This window comes from Ranitomeya imitator, chromosome 4, assembly GCF_032444005.1.
Source record: "Ranitomeya imitator isolate aRanImi1 chromosome 4, aRanImi1.pri, whole genome shotgun sequence".
NCBI lineage: Eukaryota > Metazoa > Chordata > Amphibia > Anura > Dendrobatidae > Ranitomeya > Ranitomeya imitator.
Genome location: NC_091285.1, coordinates 522,025,529 through 522,041,715, shown reverse-complemented (window position 1 = coordinate 522,041,715; position 16,187 = coordinate 522,025,529). Strand labels below are relative to the sequence as shown.

Here is a 16,187-nt window from a genome sequence, read left to right as displayed (position 1 = left end):
GAAGGGGTTCCTTTGATCCTAGTTGCCCCGAATTGGCCTCGTCGCGCGTGGTACGTGGAGCTCGTTCAACTCATAGCTGACGTTCCCTGGTGGTTACCAGACCGCCCAGATCTGCTTCGCCAAGGGCCGATCTACCACCAGAGCTCAGGGGCCCTATGTTTAATGGCTTGGCTGTTGAAACCTGGATCCTAACTCAAGCTGGTTTCTCCCAGCAAGTCATTGCAACCATGATAAGCGTTCGCAAGATGTCTTCCGCTCGCATCTATCACCAAACCTGGAATGCCTTTCTCTCATGGTGCAGGCTCCGTGGATGCCCTCCTCTCCTCTTTTCAATTCCCTCCATTCTGGAATTTCTCCAGTCCGGCTTGGACTCTCTCAAGGGTCAGATCTCGGTGTTATCCGTGTTCTAACGCAAGATTGCTACTGACTTGCAAGTCAGGACTTTTGTTCAGGGGATTTCTCACGTCGTACCCCCCCTATAGAATGCCGTTAGAGACTTCGGATCTCAATTTGTTCCTGGGTGTCCTTCAGGAGCCCCCTTTTGAACCTCTGCAGGATGTCTTGCTGATTGTTCTTGGACGTGGTGAGGGCCCTCAGGAGGTACATTTTTAGGACTGCCCCTTTCCACAAATCGGACTCCCTCTTTGTGCTCCCGGAAGGTCACAGAAAGGGTTTAGCCGCTTCTAAACCCACGATAGCCAGATGGATCCGATCAGCTATTCAAGAATCTTATCTGTCAGTGGGTGCTTCCTGGGCCATTCGGCACCAGGCGTCAGCAGAGCAGGTTTGCAAGGCCGCAACATGGTCCAGCCTGCATACTTTCACGAAGCAATACAACGTTCACACTCAATCTTCTGCGGAGGCGGCCCTTGGCAGACGTATTCTGCAGGCGGTCGTTGCGCATTTATAGTCAGTTGGTGCCCGGAGTTATTTGGTTGTATTGTTCCCCACCCAGGGACTACTTTGGAACGTCCCATGGTTCTGTGTCCCCCAATGTGGCGAAGGAGAAATAAGGATTTTTGTGTACTCACCGTAAAATCCTTTTCTCCGAGCCACTCATTGGGGGACACAGCACACACCCTGTTAGCCTTATGGCTCGTTTCTTTTTTGGTTCTTGACTTACTCTGATATGTTGTACTCTAATATTATGTAAGATGTTGTTAATGATCTGCTTTTACACTGAACTGGGTCTCTGGAAGCCAGCATGAGGGTGTATACTGCAGGGGAGGAGCTAACTTTTTTTGTCTCAACTTAGTGTCAGCCTCCTAGCGACAGCAGCATAACACCCATGGTTCTGTGTCCCCCAATGAGTGGCTCGGAGAAAAGCATTTTACAGTGAGTACACAAAAATCCTTATTTTGCACCTGTGTTTTGCAACATCTTTCTCTATGGGCTTGCTGCATCCTGTAGTGCATTTGTTCAGAGACCTGGGCAGGTAAGCAGTGCTGCCCTTTTTCAGCTGTATTTTTTAATTTTTGTTGGATTTTTAGTCCGCTTTGTGGCTTTGCTACTTTTTATTTTTGCCATGTTTGATGAAACAAAAGTGTCCATTTAAGTATAAAAAGGCTTTTAAAATATTGTTAAATGTTAATTTGTGACTAATGATATAGCAGTTGCTAAAGTATGTACATGTATTTAAAAGGAATCGGTCAGCAGATTTCACCCTTTGAACTATTTATGTGCACATGGAACTCTTTCACATATAAGTCCAGCAAAATACCTTTATATGACCAGTCTGTTCCTCTATTACTGGAAAATCAGTATTTGAATTGAAATGCAGTAGGCAATGGTAGATCTGAAACCTCCGTCACTCCAGCTCTATTCCCTTCCCAGTTCTGTCTCCTCCTGCTTAACTGACTGCTCTTTTGCCTGAAGTCATACAGCATAAGGGTTGTCAGTCAAGTAGAAGGAGGAGGCGGTGCTCGATGGGAAATAGAGCTGGAGTGACAGGCTTTGGATCTGCAAATAGGTCTTTAGCCATATTTGCATATCAATTTCTCAGTAATGGAGGAACAGACTGACCATATAAAGGTATTGCTGGATTTGCGTTTGAAAGAGCATCTATATAGATAGATAGATAGATAGATAGATAGATAGATAGATAGATAGATAGAGATAGAGATATATATATATCGATCGATCGATCGATAGATATATAGATATATATATAGATATATATATAGATATATATATAGATATATATATAGATAGATATATAGATAGATATATAGATATATATATATATATATATATATATATATATATATATATATATATATATATATATATATATATATATATATATATATATATATATATATATATATATATATATATATATATATAGAGAGAGATATATATAGATAGATAGTTAGTTTTGGGGGTAAAAAAACGCCTAAGTGAATGTGATATGCATGTTGATTTCTGTGTTCATGTTGCTTCAGTACTGAGGCCCTTATAGATCCAAAGTGTGAGATAGCGCTAACTAACGCGTTGGGGAATACTCGCTTGGCACGGGATTTAAGCACTCAGGCACGGTTTCTCCACGTAAACAGTCTTATTCGGTTTATTAGACATCATAAACCATAACACAAATGGAGCGTCCCCAGACGCAGGGCCGCAGGTTACTCGGTATCGGTCCTCTCGGGCTCAGTTCTGGGGATGTTACGGTGGCTGGACCCGGTCCGTGACCCTGCTAAGGGGTCTGGGTGACAGACGCTGTCTGGGGTCCACTGGGGTGATGTGATGCGAGCTAGATGGTATACCTTCCCACAGGTGAAGTATATCCCCAGGGCTTCCCAGTAGTGTAGGTGACGATGGTGTGAGGTGCAGTCAATAACGAGGACACAGGGTTGCAGTCTCTTTACCGGCGACTTCAGGATCCTCAATCCAGAGCACTGTTAACAGGGCTGTCTGAGACCGGCCGGTCCGAAGGCACATCCAGAGTTCCCTTTGCAGGTGGAAATCGTTGCCTACCACTAGTGCCTGTGTGTTGTAGTGCTTCCCTGCTGAGCATTCGGGATAGTCCTCACAACTTCTGTTCTCGTTCGTTCTTGTTCTTTCTATTCTCTGTCCCCCAGGTTTATTATGGCTAGGACGCACCCGTTTGACGGGTAGGCACGGAGCTCTTCCGGGACCCTAGAGACGCCCCTCTCCACGGTTGCCCCCTATGTCTGCTTAGGTGATGTAAGGTAGACAGCCAACCTATAATTAACTGTCCTGCGGTATTTGAAGTAAGGCATAAAGTCAGTTACTTCCTCCGTGTTCCGGGCACCGGCTACGAGCCTTAGTAGGATGTTGCCGTTCTCCGGGCACGACTCCTACTGGCTCTCCTTTGTGCTTGATCTCGTTTCTCACTGTCCACAATATCCTTTGCTTCGTGTCCTTTATTTAGATGCTGCCGCAAGGTAGTGTAGGCGCGGCTCCGTAACGTTCTGCCTTGTCGCTAGGTACCTGCCAGGTTCCCACGCCTGACAGGGAGCCCCTTGAATCTTCCCCGCAACACCCTCTGCCACGGGATGTTGCCTTGACAAAACCCAGTCAGCTTCTGACTAACTTCCTATCCAACCCCTAGTTTTACCAGTGTGAGGAGTGGCCTAATAAATAGAACCTTTTGTACACTTCACACTCCGGCCACTAGGGGGTAGTGGCCGGAGTGTGAAGTGTACTGTGTGCTGGTGATACCTGGTCAGTTGAACTCCTTTTAGTGCCATCAGACGTACCATCACTCCCCTTAGTGGCAGAGCGACATTACTGCAACGACCACGTCTCTGGGGCGCTGCACAAAAACAGTTCATTACAGTCTGTTCTAATGGCAGATGCGTCTCTGCCCGTAACCCCCTTGTTATCTGGAGTTACTTTACAGGAGCTCTGGCTCCACACACTGACTCCTGCCAGTGCTGGTTCACAGGGGTAAAACTGCCTCACTGGGATCACCGTCCTTATGACCAGCGCACCTCGGATAGTCAAGACCCACAGTAGGAACTGTAACTTCCCCAACACAGAATCCGTCACAGGCTCTGTAGATGCAGCTTCTCCATGCGCTTTCAGGAAGTCCAGTCACAGGCACTTCCAACACACAGGCCATCAGTCCAGGTGCTTGCAGGACTCCAGTCCACTCCAATTCAACACCCTGACCATTCCAGGACTCACACTCTCACCAGGTTCTTGCAGGACTCCAGTCCATCCCAAGACAATCCAACACCCTGAGCATTAAGGTCCACACTCAGAGAGCATACAGGAACCTGTGACCCACACCCTGGTCACATTATGTACCTTGTAACCACACCCACAGGTGAGGTATGGATCACATTGGCTGGTCACGTGATCCTGACATCACTGCAGGTCCTCAAACATCCACACTTCCTGCAGGAAAAAGGGGTACAGTGAGCACCCTCACCCAATGGTGAGGTATGTGGGTAGCCAGACCCTCTCATCTCTCATAGCTACCCGCAGCCCGGACCCAGATTCACTAAACAACATCTTAGTGCTCATGTGCACCAAAGACCAAATACTCCGGGTTGCATTGCAGGGAGCAGCTCCCCGTATCAAGGGAGGCTTACAGCGCAGAAGACCTCCTCCTCTGCGACACATACCGGCCCTTCACCACCATGCTAGACACTGTCCTCACTATCCCCATTACGCCTCCATGCGTGTCCTGGGGAGCGCATACATCGCCCCCTAGCTGTAACAGGGGTCCCTGCATCACAACAGGTAGAAATATATACAGATACATGAATACTTGGATACCTTTAGGTGCTATAGATTATTATTACAGTGTAGTGACTGCTCGTCAGTTAATATTATGGACACACTGAACATTATCGTTATAAATGGGCACTGGTGATTCTGCAAACTTAGGAGCAATGGTTAGTACGAACAAATATACGAAGCCTTGTTATATACTTTACTACAGAGAAATGCCTGTCTCTCCAACTGATCTTTCTGAATTCACTGGTGAGGTCCATCTCCAGAGAAAAGACCACCTTTCAGTTTCACTTAGGACCCTTTTCTCACAGCGTTTTTGTCCATGTTTGTTGGTCCCTTTGGGGCCTGCGTCTGAACCAACCTCCAGCACAAAATGGGATTCGGAGCCATGGACCTTGTCTGCCTCCAGTAGACATATACACAAGAAAATGATGCACGACAGAGCACACGTTGACTCTTGTCGGCATCATTATAGGCTATAATTCTGTCGGTGCCTACGTCAATATCTGCAGGGGGGTGTGGTGGCGGGAAGGATACCAGACTAATGAATGTGGACATGAACGTTGTGTGTAAAGGCCCTTACAGATCAGGTTGCTTCAGCCCATAACTTTTCTTTGCTGAAGGAGAGAGGATATACTTTCCGCTAAGTTTTCTCTCTCCAGAACTGGGTACATTGCTCAGTTGTGTAATGGTCTCCATGCTTTCCAACATTGAGAAATAAAAGTAGTAAACTAATTAATATTGTACATAGTGACAAGTACCGTAAGTACTTGTTGTTGCTAATAATTGTGCAACTTATTTGCTGTTTTGTAGCATTGACCGTACTGATGCCTTTACCCTCATTTAATTATCCTCTGCTAATCCTCATGTGTTTTTCCTTTTAGAAACACCTTTCCATTTTACGCTACCAAAGGAAGGAGACCTAATCCAGCCAATAAGCAGTGTTACGCCTCCTATGATTGGCCAACTGAAACGGGGGCCACGAAGGCATAGTACCCCAATTGGTGAGACTCTCTTATGTTCATTCACAAGTACTTTTATGTTCTTTGGTTATCAGAATCCATTGAGCTTGCAGTCCCAGTTGGTAGAACGTTATCCCATGCATCACATTTTGTAAGGTATGCCTTTTGCTTTAGGCTGTCTGTACGCTGACTTTTTGTAGCCCAACAATCCAAATGTCATGTATGGGGATAATTGCTGTAGTAATTGCCTTGAAATGTAGTGTAGCATTAATTGCAGCACGCACGCTTCTCACGCTTTCCAGAACAGTTTGAAAAGTCTTAAACTTTTTGTTTTTACTCCAGCATCGCCATCATTTTAATAAGTTGGAGAAGCTTAGCAAGTCGGGGGCAAGGCCATGCGATGTTGACAAATTATTATAATTTATACTACTAAAATGGTGTAAATGATGACGGAAATTTACTCTAGTGTCTAACCTAGACTGGAGTTCATTTCTTATGATGGCGTGCGGCAGCTGAAAGATGCACCAAATTCATTAAGAGGCATAGTGCTCTAAAAAATTTATCCAGTATGTCAATAAAAAAAGTCCAATAAAGTCAGTGCAGCTATGTAGTAAATGGCCTTATGGATGCTGTCACATTGTGTTGTGTCTCCTCGTCAGGGCATATTTCCAGACCTATGCGCCGACGGAGCCATAGACTGCAGTGGTGACGGCCGAGTGAATGGGCGCTCTGCTGTGCACTTTTTCCGGGCGTGTACGTCTATAGAAGGCAGACACTCGGACGTAGTAGACTGGTTACAGCTCTCCTGTGGCAATTAGTTGTTAAACAGGTTCTCAGGAATATACAGCTCTGTCAAAAATTAAGAGACAACTGCAAAATGTTCAGTTTGTCTGATTTTTATCTTTATAGGTATATTTTTGAGTAAAATTTAAATTGTTCTTTTATTCTATAAACTTCTGATTACCTGTCCCCGAATTTCCAAGCACTAAATTTTGTATTTTTTTCCTGAAAAGGAAGAATGGTCAAAATGGAAAAAATAAAACCAAGAAACCCCAGTGCTTTCAGACCTCAAATAATGCAAAGAAAACAAGTTCATAATCATTTAGAAACAACAATACTAATGTTTTAACTCAGGAAAGGTTCAGAAATCAATACTTAGTAGAATAACCATGATTTTTAATCACAGCTTTCATGTGTCTTGGCATGCTTTCCACCAGTCTTTCACACTGCTCCTGGCGCAAAAATGTAAGCAGTTCTTGTTTGATGGCTTGTGACTATCCATCATCCTCTTGATTACATTCCAGAGGTTTTCAATGGGGTTCAGGTCTGGAGATTGGGCTGCCCATGACAGGGTTTTGATGTGGTGGTCTCTTAATTGTTGCCAGAGCTGTATATATCCATCAAGCTGATTGGAAGGTGTGTCAGAAGTTGGACCCCCAACAGCCTTAACTTGACAGCAATGATGGGCCATCAGTATTAAACTCCAGGAATTTTCCATTAATTTTTGTTTCATGCAATTGTACTATGAAAACTGCTAGTTCATGCCACATCATTAGAAGGTTGTGTGTAAATTCCAATCTGAAAGGGACTAAGCGGCGCCCACCTCACAAGAGGTCTTGTGCACGATCCTGCACGCTGCCGCAAAATATTTAAAGAGATAGACCAGGCTTGGGGGTTCAAATCTGCAGTCACTCTAAGGCTACTTTCACATTTCCGTCGGTACAGGGCCGTCGCAAACAGTCGGCCCGACGGACGTTGTGCAAAATAGTGCACAACGTGGGCAGCTGATGCAGTTTTCAGACGCATCCGCTGCCCATTCTGAGTTCTGGGGAGGAGGGGGCGGAGTTTCGGCCGTGCATGCGCGGTCGAAAATGGCGGACGCGTCGCACAAAAAACAAAAAAAGTTACATTGAACTTTTTTGTGACGACGGTCCGCCAATTACGGATGCATCCAGTGCACGACGTATGGAACGTGTGTCCATACGTCGCGATGCGTCGGTAATACAAGTCTATGTGCAAAAAACGCATCCTGCGGGCAACTTTGCAGGATGCCGTGTTTTGCACAGAACGACGCATTGCAACGTCTTTATAAAGATGGAAGTGTGAAAGTAGCCAAAGCCTCACAGCGCTTCTCCGGTGTCGGGAGCATGCCTGCAGCTATGTGATTTGCATACATATGGTCATTTTTACCGATAGACGTTTGCAGTCTCGCTCAATACAAGTGAATTGAGAGAGGCTGGACATGTCTAGTTTGGAATGTGGCTGGAACTATGCAAATTGCATACTTATGGTCACAAGACCACTCGCTTCCGGCACTGGAGAATCCTGCCCTGTGCCCATTTTGCGTACTGGACAACCTTAACAACTTAACGTTCTACTTTGCTTCTCTTCTTAAAATCTAAAAATTACCATGGAGCATAAGCATTCTATTTTTTTTTTATGCTATTCAGGACATGTGTTTTAGTGCTTATCTTGAGTCTTGGATTTCTGCTGTTTCAGTTGTTGGAGGCTGTCCAGACAGCACCCTGGCGACCAGTGATGTCACTGCGGAAAGCAATGCTGCGAGCAACGATGTTACCGTGGAGAGCGCCATGGTAACAACAGATGTGTCTGAGGAAAGCGACAAGGGAAATTCTGGCTCTGCCTCCGATGTCGATGGCAAACTCTGCTTGAGAATGAAACTTATTACACCCGTAAATGAGGAGAGCCAAAGTGCGCCACAGTTTAGCCTGGAAAGTAAGATTGCCACCATGTCTAGCCACACAAGGACGATGGAGTGCAGGACTGAGTGCTGGGATGTAAATGGAATGGCTGCAATACATCTTGGGGTTACGTTCATGCATTTGTAACATCGGACATTTGGCTGCCAAGCTTTTTTGTTGTCATTGCTATTGGTCTGATTTCCTTGTAATATACAAGCTGACCACTGTGAACCCGGTGGGAAAAGATGTTGGGCTTTTTACAAACACATGTCAGAGATGATGTCTCAGGCCACATTCACACATTCTGTTTTTTACCTCAGTACCTCCAAAACCAGGAGAGGAACAGTCAGAGGAAAAGTATAATAGAAACACGTCACTACTTCTGTGTTTATCACCCACTCCTGGTTTTAGCTTACAGATACTGAGGTAAAATACTGACCAAATACTGAGCATATGTGTATGTGGCCTTAAGGTACCGTTACACTAAACGACTTACCAACGATCACGACCAGCGATACGACTTGGCCGTGATCGTTGGTAAGTCGTTGTGTGGTCGCTGGGGAGCTGTCACACAGACAACTCTCTCCAGCGACCAACGATCAGGGGAAAGACTTCGGCATCGTTGAAACTGTCTTCAACGATGCCGAAGTCCCCCTGCAGCACCCGGGTAACCAGGGTAAACATCGGGTTACTAAGTGCAGGGCCGCTCTTAGTAACCCGATATTTACCCTGGTTACCATTGTAAAAGTAAAAAAAAAACAGTACATACTCACATTCCGATGTCTGTCACGTCCCCCGCCGTCGGCTTCCCGCACTGACTGTGTCAGCACCGGCCGTAAAGCAGAGCACAGCGGTGACGTCACCGCTGTGCTCTGCTTTACGGCCGGCGCTGACAGTCAGTGCGGGAAGCTGACGGCGGGGGACGTGACAGACATCGAAATGTGAGTATGTACTGTTTTTTTTTTTGTTTTTTTTTTAACTTTTACAATGGTAACCAGGGTAAATATCGGGTTACTAAGCCTGGCCCTGCACTTAGTAACCCGATGTTTACCCTGGTTACAAGTGAACACATCGCTGGATCGGCGATCCAGCGATGACAGTGGGTGATCAGCGACCAAAAAATGGTCCTGATCATTCCCCAACGACCAACGATCTCCCAGCAGGGGTCTGATCGTTGGTCGCTGTCACACATAACGAGATCGTTAGCGGGATCGTTGCTACGTCACAAAAAGCGTGACGTTGCAACGATATCGTTAACGAAATCGTTATGTGTGAAGGTACCTTTAGCCTTAATCCGCTTTTCAGATCCTGTGTTCACACATTGCATTTTTTTATACTTTTTTTTGTTCTGCAGGTTAAACCTGCTCTCTCTGTTTTTGTCATGATACATTTTCATTTTTGCATGCTGGGAAAGTTTAGTGCATAAAAATCCCATCTGATTCTACTTAATCAGGTTTTGGCACCAAAAACGCAGCAAAAACTGATACCTGCGTTTTTTCAGTGTTTTTTGCACCAATCATTGCTTTCAATGGGTGAAAAAAACCTCTGAAAGTGAAATGCTGTACTTTGCAAAAACCAAGGTATTGCACAAAATACTGAGGACAACAACACCAAGCTGCGTGCATGAGATTTGTGCAATCTCATAGACTTTGCTGGTACTGCAAAGCGCAGTTGAAAAGTTGCATAAAAAAGCTAAAGAAACGGAACGTGTAAACATAGCCTTAATGTGTTTTTTCTTTTTTCTTGTGCAGAACCTCCTGTTGCTGAGAGAACAAATGGAGCGGCTGCGGTGGAGGGGGGGATCGCCAGGTAATACGATTCTTGTTGCTTTTCAGAGTTATATGGAACAGTAATTTCTCCAATTAACTTGATTATAAAAATATTTAAATCATGCACAAATGTAGATGTGACTGCAGCGTTTGACATCTATTGGCATGTAAAAGACTCTAAGTTATGGTTCACTCAGACAAGCGCCGATAGGCTACATACAAGTGCTAGTTTGCCAGGCTATATTACCCAGGCCGATGGTAACAGAATGGTCGTTATTATGATCCCTCTGTCCCCACACAGGGCAATGTGCTGCTGATCATGACCATTTTGTATACTAGCATAAAAGATTCAATCACCCAACAATTGAGAGTTTTGCTTATTTGTCAGGTGATCACCATGAAGCTTATACAGACTGGAAAATTTGGACGGACGTTTCTTCCAGTTATTGGGTCGTGTAGATGCATCATTTTAAGCATGCTTTAGTCTCACTTTAAAGGATAGTTCTAGAAGCTTGTCATGTCTTCAGATGCTATTAACCTACAGATATGGGGTTAGTCTGCAGGTTACTAGATTTCTAATGCTGTGCAGTACTGGAAGCTCGGCTACCGGAAGAAATGAACTTTATTCCTCCCTGCAACCTTTGATTTTAAGTTATAGAGGCATGGCTTCAGATACTGCTCAGTACATAATGAGCAGCGGCTGTAACCACACCCTGACACCTTGATAGTCGTCTCTGTTCTGGTATGCTGCAGAGACGGCTGTCAGTCAGTGACGGGGCGTGTTTACCGCTGCTGCTCACTGTATACTGAGCTGTGATTGGACCCACATTGGCAATCCTCTGTGACTGAAAGTCCATGGTGGCCGGGAGGAATAAACCAAATTTCTTTCTGGTAGCTGAGCTTTCAGTGTGGTGGCCACACGGATTATTGCAGAGTAACACCATATCTGCAGGTTAATAGCTTTTTTTGGACATGACCGGTTTATTTTTAATAATGTTCTGCAGAGAGGCACATACATAAATTGGACGGATAAGTGATGTATTCCATGGCTAAATCCTATCCTTCGTTGTGCTTCTGTTTATAAGCCCATTGGCCAGCGGGCCCTATTATTGTTACCTTTATTTGTCCATGTGCCATTGTTACACATCATCTCATCAATTTCTGTATAAGGCATTAACTTTAGACCCATAGTTACTAAAAAGGCTTATTTTCTTTCTTTACAGTAGTACAGAGGACTCCCCATCTGTATTTATACGTGTTTGTGAAGTCCATCGTGAAGAAGAGTCCAGAAGTCTTCAGATGCCCACTACACCGGTCAGGTAAATGTCATAAAACTCCAGGACTGGACTTTTCATTTTGGAATCTTACTATTGGTTTTCATAAAATATCAGGAATAGATTTTATTGTAAATTGGTTTTGTCCAAGTGGAAAAAACATTATGGCTGTAGTGTAACGGCTCCTCCAGAATAAGTTGTGTATCATTGAATAACAATATATCCGACTGTATGAGGCCTCAGCAGTTTTTCGTTATGTTCCTCTACTTCTTTCAAGCTTCTTCCCCTCTCCTCTCCATAGACTTTTTTTTTTAAGCAGCAGTTGTAAATTAATCCCCTCAATGAGGAACAATTTGAGCATCTTTTTTCCATAGTGAATGATCATTGCAGGAACATTAACAGTAACTGATATGTGGGAGAAAATGACATTATTTTCTAATGCGATATAATGCAAAATTTCTTCTCTTGTACTGTTGAATTTTGGTAAAAAAAAGTGTAGATACTAATTAAAGTGATCCTAACGTGACAAGTACCCGGTTTCATAAAATGTAATGGGCTGGAAAAGTATAGTCAGTGCCTTTGGGTTATAGTTGTGAAAATTGCAGGAGCAGCTAACGCAGCCTCCATGCCGGTAGTGAAGAATTATGTCATTATTATTTATAGTACTTTATACTTTGTTGAAACTTTAGAAAACTGGCACTTTGTCTTTCTTTAAAAAACTAAAAAAAAAAAAAGTGTATTCTTTTTAAAAGTCCTAAAAATCACAGGTATACACAGATATACAGACAACTGGCTGTTTTGGAATTAAGGTTTGTTATTCATGGGTGTCTGAGAAAAAAAACATTTTTTTTTTTTTTTTTTTTTTTAACGGTGAGCAAACACCCTCTTCCTATTCACATGTCACATCCTACACCCAATCGACAGGTAAGTCTGTAGGTGAATGCTCATAAATGAGATAAACTTCAACCTCTGAAAGCAGAGAAAGACATTAAATAGTAAAGTAAGATTTTTTCGCTATAAAAACGCTATAAAAACTCATTAAAAACACATACATTATGCATTCTATCATTTAGAATGCATTCTGCATGTTTTGTGCACATGGATGCGTTTTTTTTCCGCGAAAAAAACGCATCGCGGTAAAAAAATGAGCATGTTCATTATTTTTGCGGATTTTCTGCGTTTTTCCCACAATTCTATGCATTTGGGAAAAAACGCACCAAAAACGTGTGAAAAATACGGTAAAATCACGGTAAAATCGCATGCGGATTTCTTTCAGAAATGTCCGTTTTTTTGTCAGGAAAATTTCTGCAAGAAATCCTGATGTGTGCACATATCCTTACAGTGTAGATGCAGCATGCTTTGAGAACATATATCTTAATCCTGCCATAGATCTAAATCATGTGGATATCTTGTCAAGGTTTAAACCTATGAACTAATTAAATTATCATATATATTGTGGTGAAATCTATCTATCTCTATATATGTGTAGGGACATATGTCTAGGGTTATATGTGTGACTAGTGAAAATGTAACATCTGTCCTGAAGGCAAGTCGCACCTAGGTGTTAATAGGTACTTCCTTGGGACTAGTAGAAATTCTGTCTCCATATCTCACCAGGGGTCTAGCTAGGGCCGAGAAGAAAAGCAACATTTGGCACCTCTGAGGTCTTGGAGGGGAGATGCTAAATTGCGGCCTGAGGTGATGTATTCCTGGGAATCTGGTCACAAGTGTCTCAAGAAGAAAATATATTCATTGGGGGCTCGGCCGTGGCCCAAACAAACAGGTAGCAGTTATGATATTGGCCTGAGGGGTCGGTCTAGAAACCTGACCTCAGACCAAAGTTATAAATTTAGGCTGCAGACAGAGAATTGTGATCACATGTGAGGGCAGCCTGAGAAGCTGATGTGTTCCACCAACCAAATTCTTCCTTCCCTCAGGGAGCAGAAAGCAACTACCAGTTAGGTAATTTTTGTAAGTTTCTCCTGTTTATTTTGACACTGTTTTGCATAAGTTGTATGTCTTTTTATTATCATATTTTTATACCTTTTTCTTATTGTAAGCATTGAACTTTTTGCTATTAAAGTATAAAACTTTAGCAAGTTGAACCTTGAATGTTCTAAAAGAATCCATAGCCTAAAGGTGTGTGAGCCTTATGAGTGATAGACCTATTTTTATTAGTATTATTATTAGTTCCAGGACTCATCACCTGTGTATTCGATGAGTGGTGGCAGCGCGTATGAGCGGGTGTGTGGCCTGGGTCGGTGTGTGATTTATGCTCCCATTACAGCATAGGATAGAGGTTGAATGTTGGACTGAGAGTGGGGAGATAGATTAACCCTTACAGGCACAACCCCAAGTCACGTGTGAGAGCGGGCACGTGACGAATGTATACAGTATATATATATATATATATATATATATATATAATTTTTTTTTTTTTTTTGCATTGTAACACCTTTCTGACATGTGACCGTACCTTCCCGTCGAGGTGGGGTGGGCCCGTATGACCACTGATGGGATAGTACGTCATAGCGATCGGCCGCGCTCACGATCGCGGCCGGGTGTCGGCTGACAATCGCAGCTGACCTCCGGCACTATGTGCCAGGAGCAGTCACGGACCGCCCCCGGCACATTAACCCCCCGCACACCGCGATTAAACATGATCGCAGTGTTCCGGCGGTATAGGGAAGCATCGCGCAGGGAGGGGGCTCCCTGCGGGCTTCCCTGAGACCCCCGGAGCAACGCGATGTGATCGCGTTGCTCCGAGGGTCTCCTACGTTCCTCCCTGCAGCAGACCCGGATCCAAAATGGCTGCCGGGCTGCATCCAGGTCCTGCAGGGAGGTGGCGTCACAGGGCCTGCTCAGAGCAGGCGCCGGGAAGCCTCTATGAGTGCACGTCATATCGCTGATCTGACACAGTGCACAGCAAAGTGTCAGATCAGCGATCTTACACTATAACATGATGCCCCCCCGGGGCAATGTTATAGTGTAAAAAAAAAATTTAATAAAATGTTTTGTTCCCATAAATACATTTCTTTATCTAAATAAAAAAACCAAAACAATAAAAGTGCACATATTTAGTATCGCCACGTCCGTAACGACCCAACCTATAAAACTGTCCCTCTAGTTAACCCCTTCAGTGAACACCGTAAAAAAAGGCAAAAAACATTGCTTTATTATCATACCACCAAACAAAAAGTGGAATAACACGCGATCAAAAAGACAGATATAAATAACCATGGTACCGCTGAAAACGTCATCTTGTCCCGCAAAGAATGAGCCGCCATACAGCATCATCAGCGAAAAAATAAAAAACAAGAACCAAACCAAAAAAATGGTAGCTGTGCGGCACTAGATCCGCAAACTTTTCACAGGTGTTTAAATAAGCGGCGGCAGAGTAGACTGCAACACTATCCAGAGAAAACAGCTAGGGGTGGTGCTCAATGAAAATCCACAGAGGATCGAAGACTTGACTGACAGTGAAACAATAAAGAAGATATGGCACTCACCCCCGAAGATGCTGTGATAAGAATCCTTTATTCGCTGCGAGCAGCAATCACGTACACATGGAGAGGCGGCAGGGAATGAACAGGAGAGGGTGCGGGGAACCGGTAAGGACTACGGCCGTTTCGCGCTGTGCGCTTCAACGGGTCCAAGGCCGTTACCACATTTTGAGAGCTATAATTTTTCCATATTTTGGTCCACTGTCATGTGAGGTCTTGTTTTTTGCGGGACGAGTTGACATTTTTGTTGGTAACATTTTCGGGCACGTGACATTTTTTGATCGCTTTTTATTCCGATTTTTGTGAGGCAGAATGACCAAAAACCAGCTATTCATGAATTTCTTTTGGGGGGCGTTTATACCGTTCCGCGTTTGGTAAAATGGATAAAGCAGTTTTATTCTTCGGGTCAGTACGATTACAGCGATACCTCATTTATATAATTTTTTTATGTTTTGGCGCTTTTATACGATAAAAACTATTTTATAGAAAAAATAATTATTTCCATTTTCCCATTAGGGTTAGGGCTAGGGTTAGGGCTAGAATTAGGGTTAAGGCTACAGTTAGAGTTGGGGCTAAAGTTAAGGTTAGGATTACATTTACGGTTGGGAATAGGGTTGGGATTAGGGTTAGCTGTGTAGTTAGGGTTACCATTGGGATTAGGGTTAGGGGTGTGTCAGGGTTAGGGTTTCCGTTATAATTGGGGGGTTTCCACTGTTTAGGCACATCAGGGGCTCTCCAAACGGGACATGGCGTCCGATCTCAATTCCAGCTAATTCTGCTCCTTCCCTTCCGAGCTCTCCCGTGTGCCCACACAGGGGTTTACACCAACATATGGGGTATCGGCGTACTCAGGACACATTGGACAACAACTTTTGGGGTCCAATTTCTCCTTTTACCCTTGGGAAAATACAAAACTGGGGGCTAAAAATAATTTTTGTGGAAAAAAAAAAAATAGGATTTTTTATTTTCACGGCTCTGCGTTATAAACTGTAGTGAAACATTTGGGGGTTCAAAGCTCTCACAACACACCTAGATGAGTTCCTTAGGGGGTCTACTTTCCAAAATGGTTTCACTTGTGGGGGGTTTCAATGTTTAGGCACATCAGTGGCTCTCTAAGCGCAACATGGCGTCCCATCTCAATTTCAGTCAATTTTGCATTGAAAAGTCAAATGGCGCTCCTTCGCTTCCGAGCTCTGCCATGCACCCAAACAGTGGTTTACCCCCACATGTGGGGTATCGGTGTACTCAGGACAAATTGTACAACAACCTT

The 16,187-nt window shown here is 43.9% G+C and overlaps 1 protein-coding gene across 3 annotated transcripts in view; it reads left to right on the top strand.

Annotated features, from left to right (window-relative positions):
* The window catches only part of TP53BP1 (tumor protein p53 binding protein 1), a 199,236-nt gene that overhangs the window by 106,179 nt on the left and 76,870 nt on the right, over positions 1-16,187 (top strand). For all 3 annotated transcript variants that reach the window (XM_069766121.1, XM_069766122.1, XM_069766120.1), the window contains exons 13-16: positions 5,592-5,711; positions 8,169-8,405; positions 10,123-10,180; positions 11,364-11,459. In XM_069766121.1, coding sequence (XP_069622222.1) covers positions 5,592-5,711; positions 8,169-8,405; positions 10,123-10,180; positions 11,364-11,459 — 511 coding nt within the window. The remainder of the gene's footprint in view (positions 1-5,591; positions 5,712-8,168; positions 8,406-10,122; positions 10,181-11,363; positions 11,460-16,187) is intronic.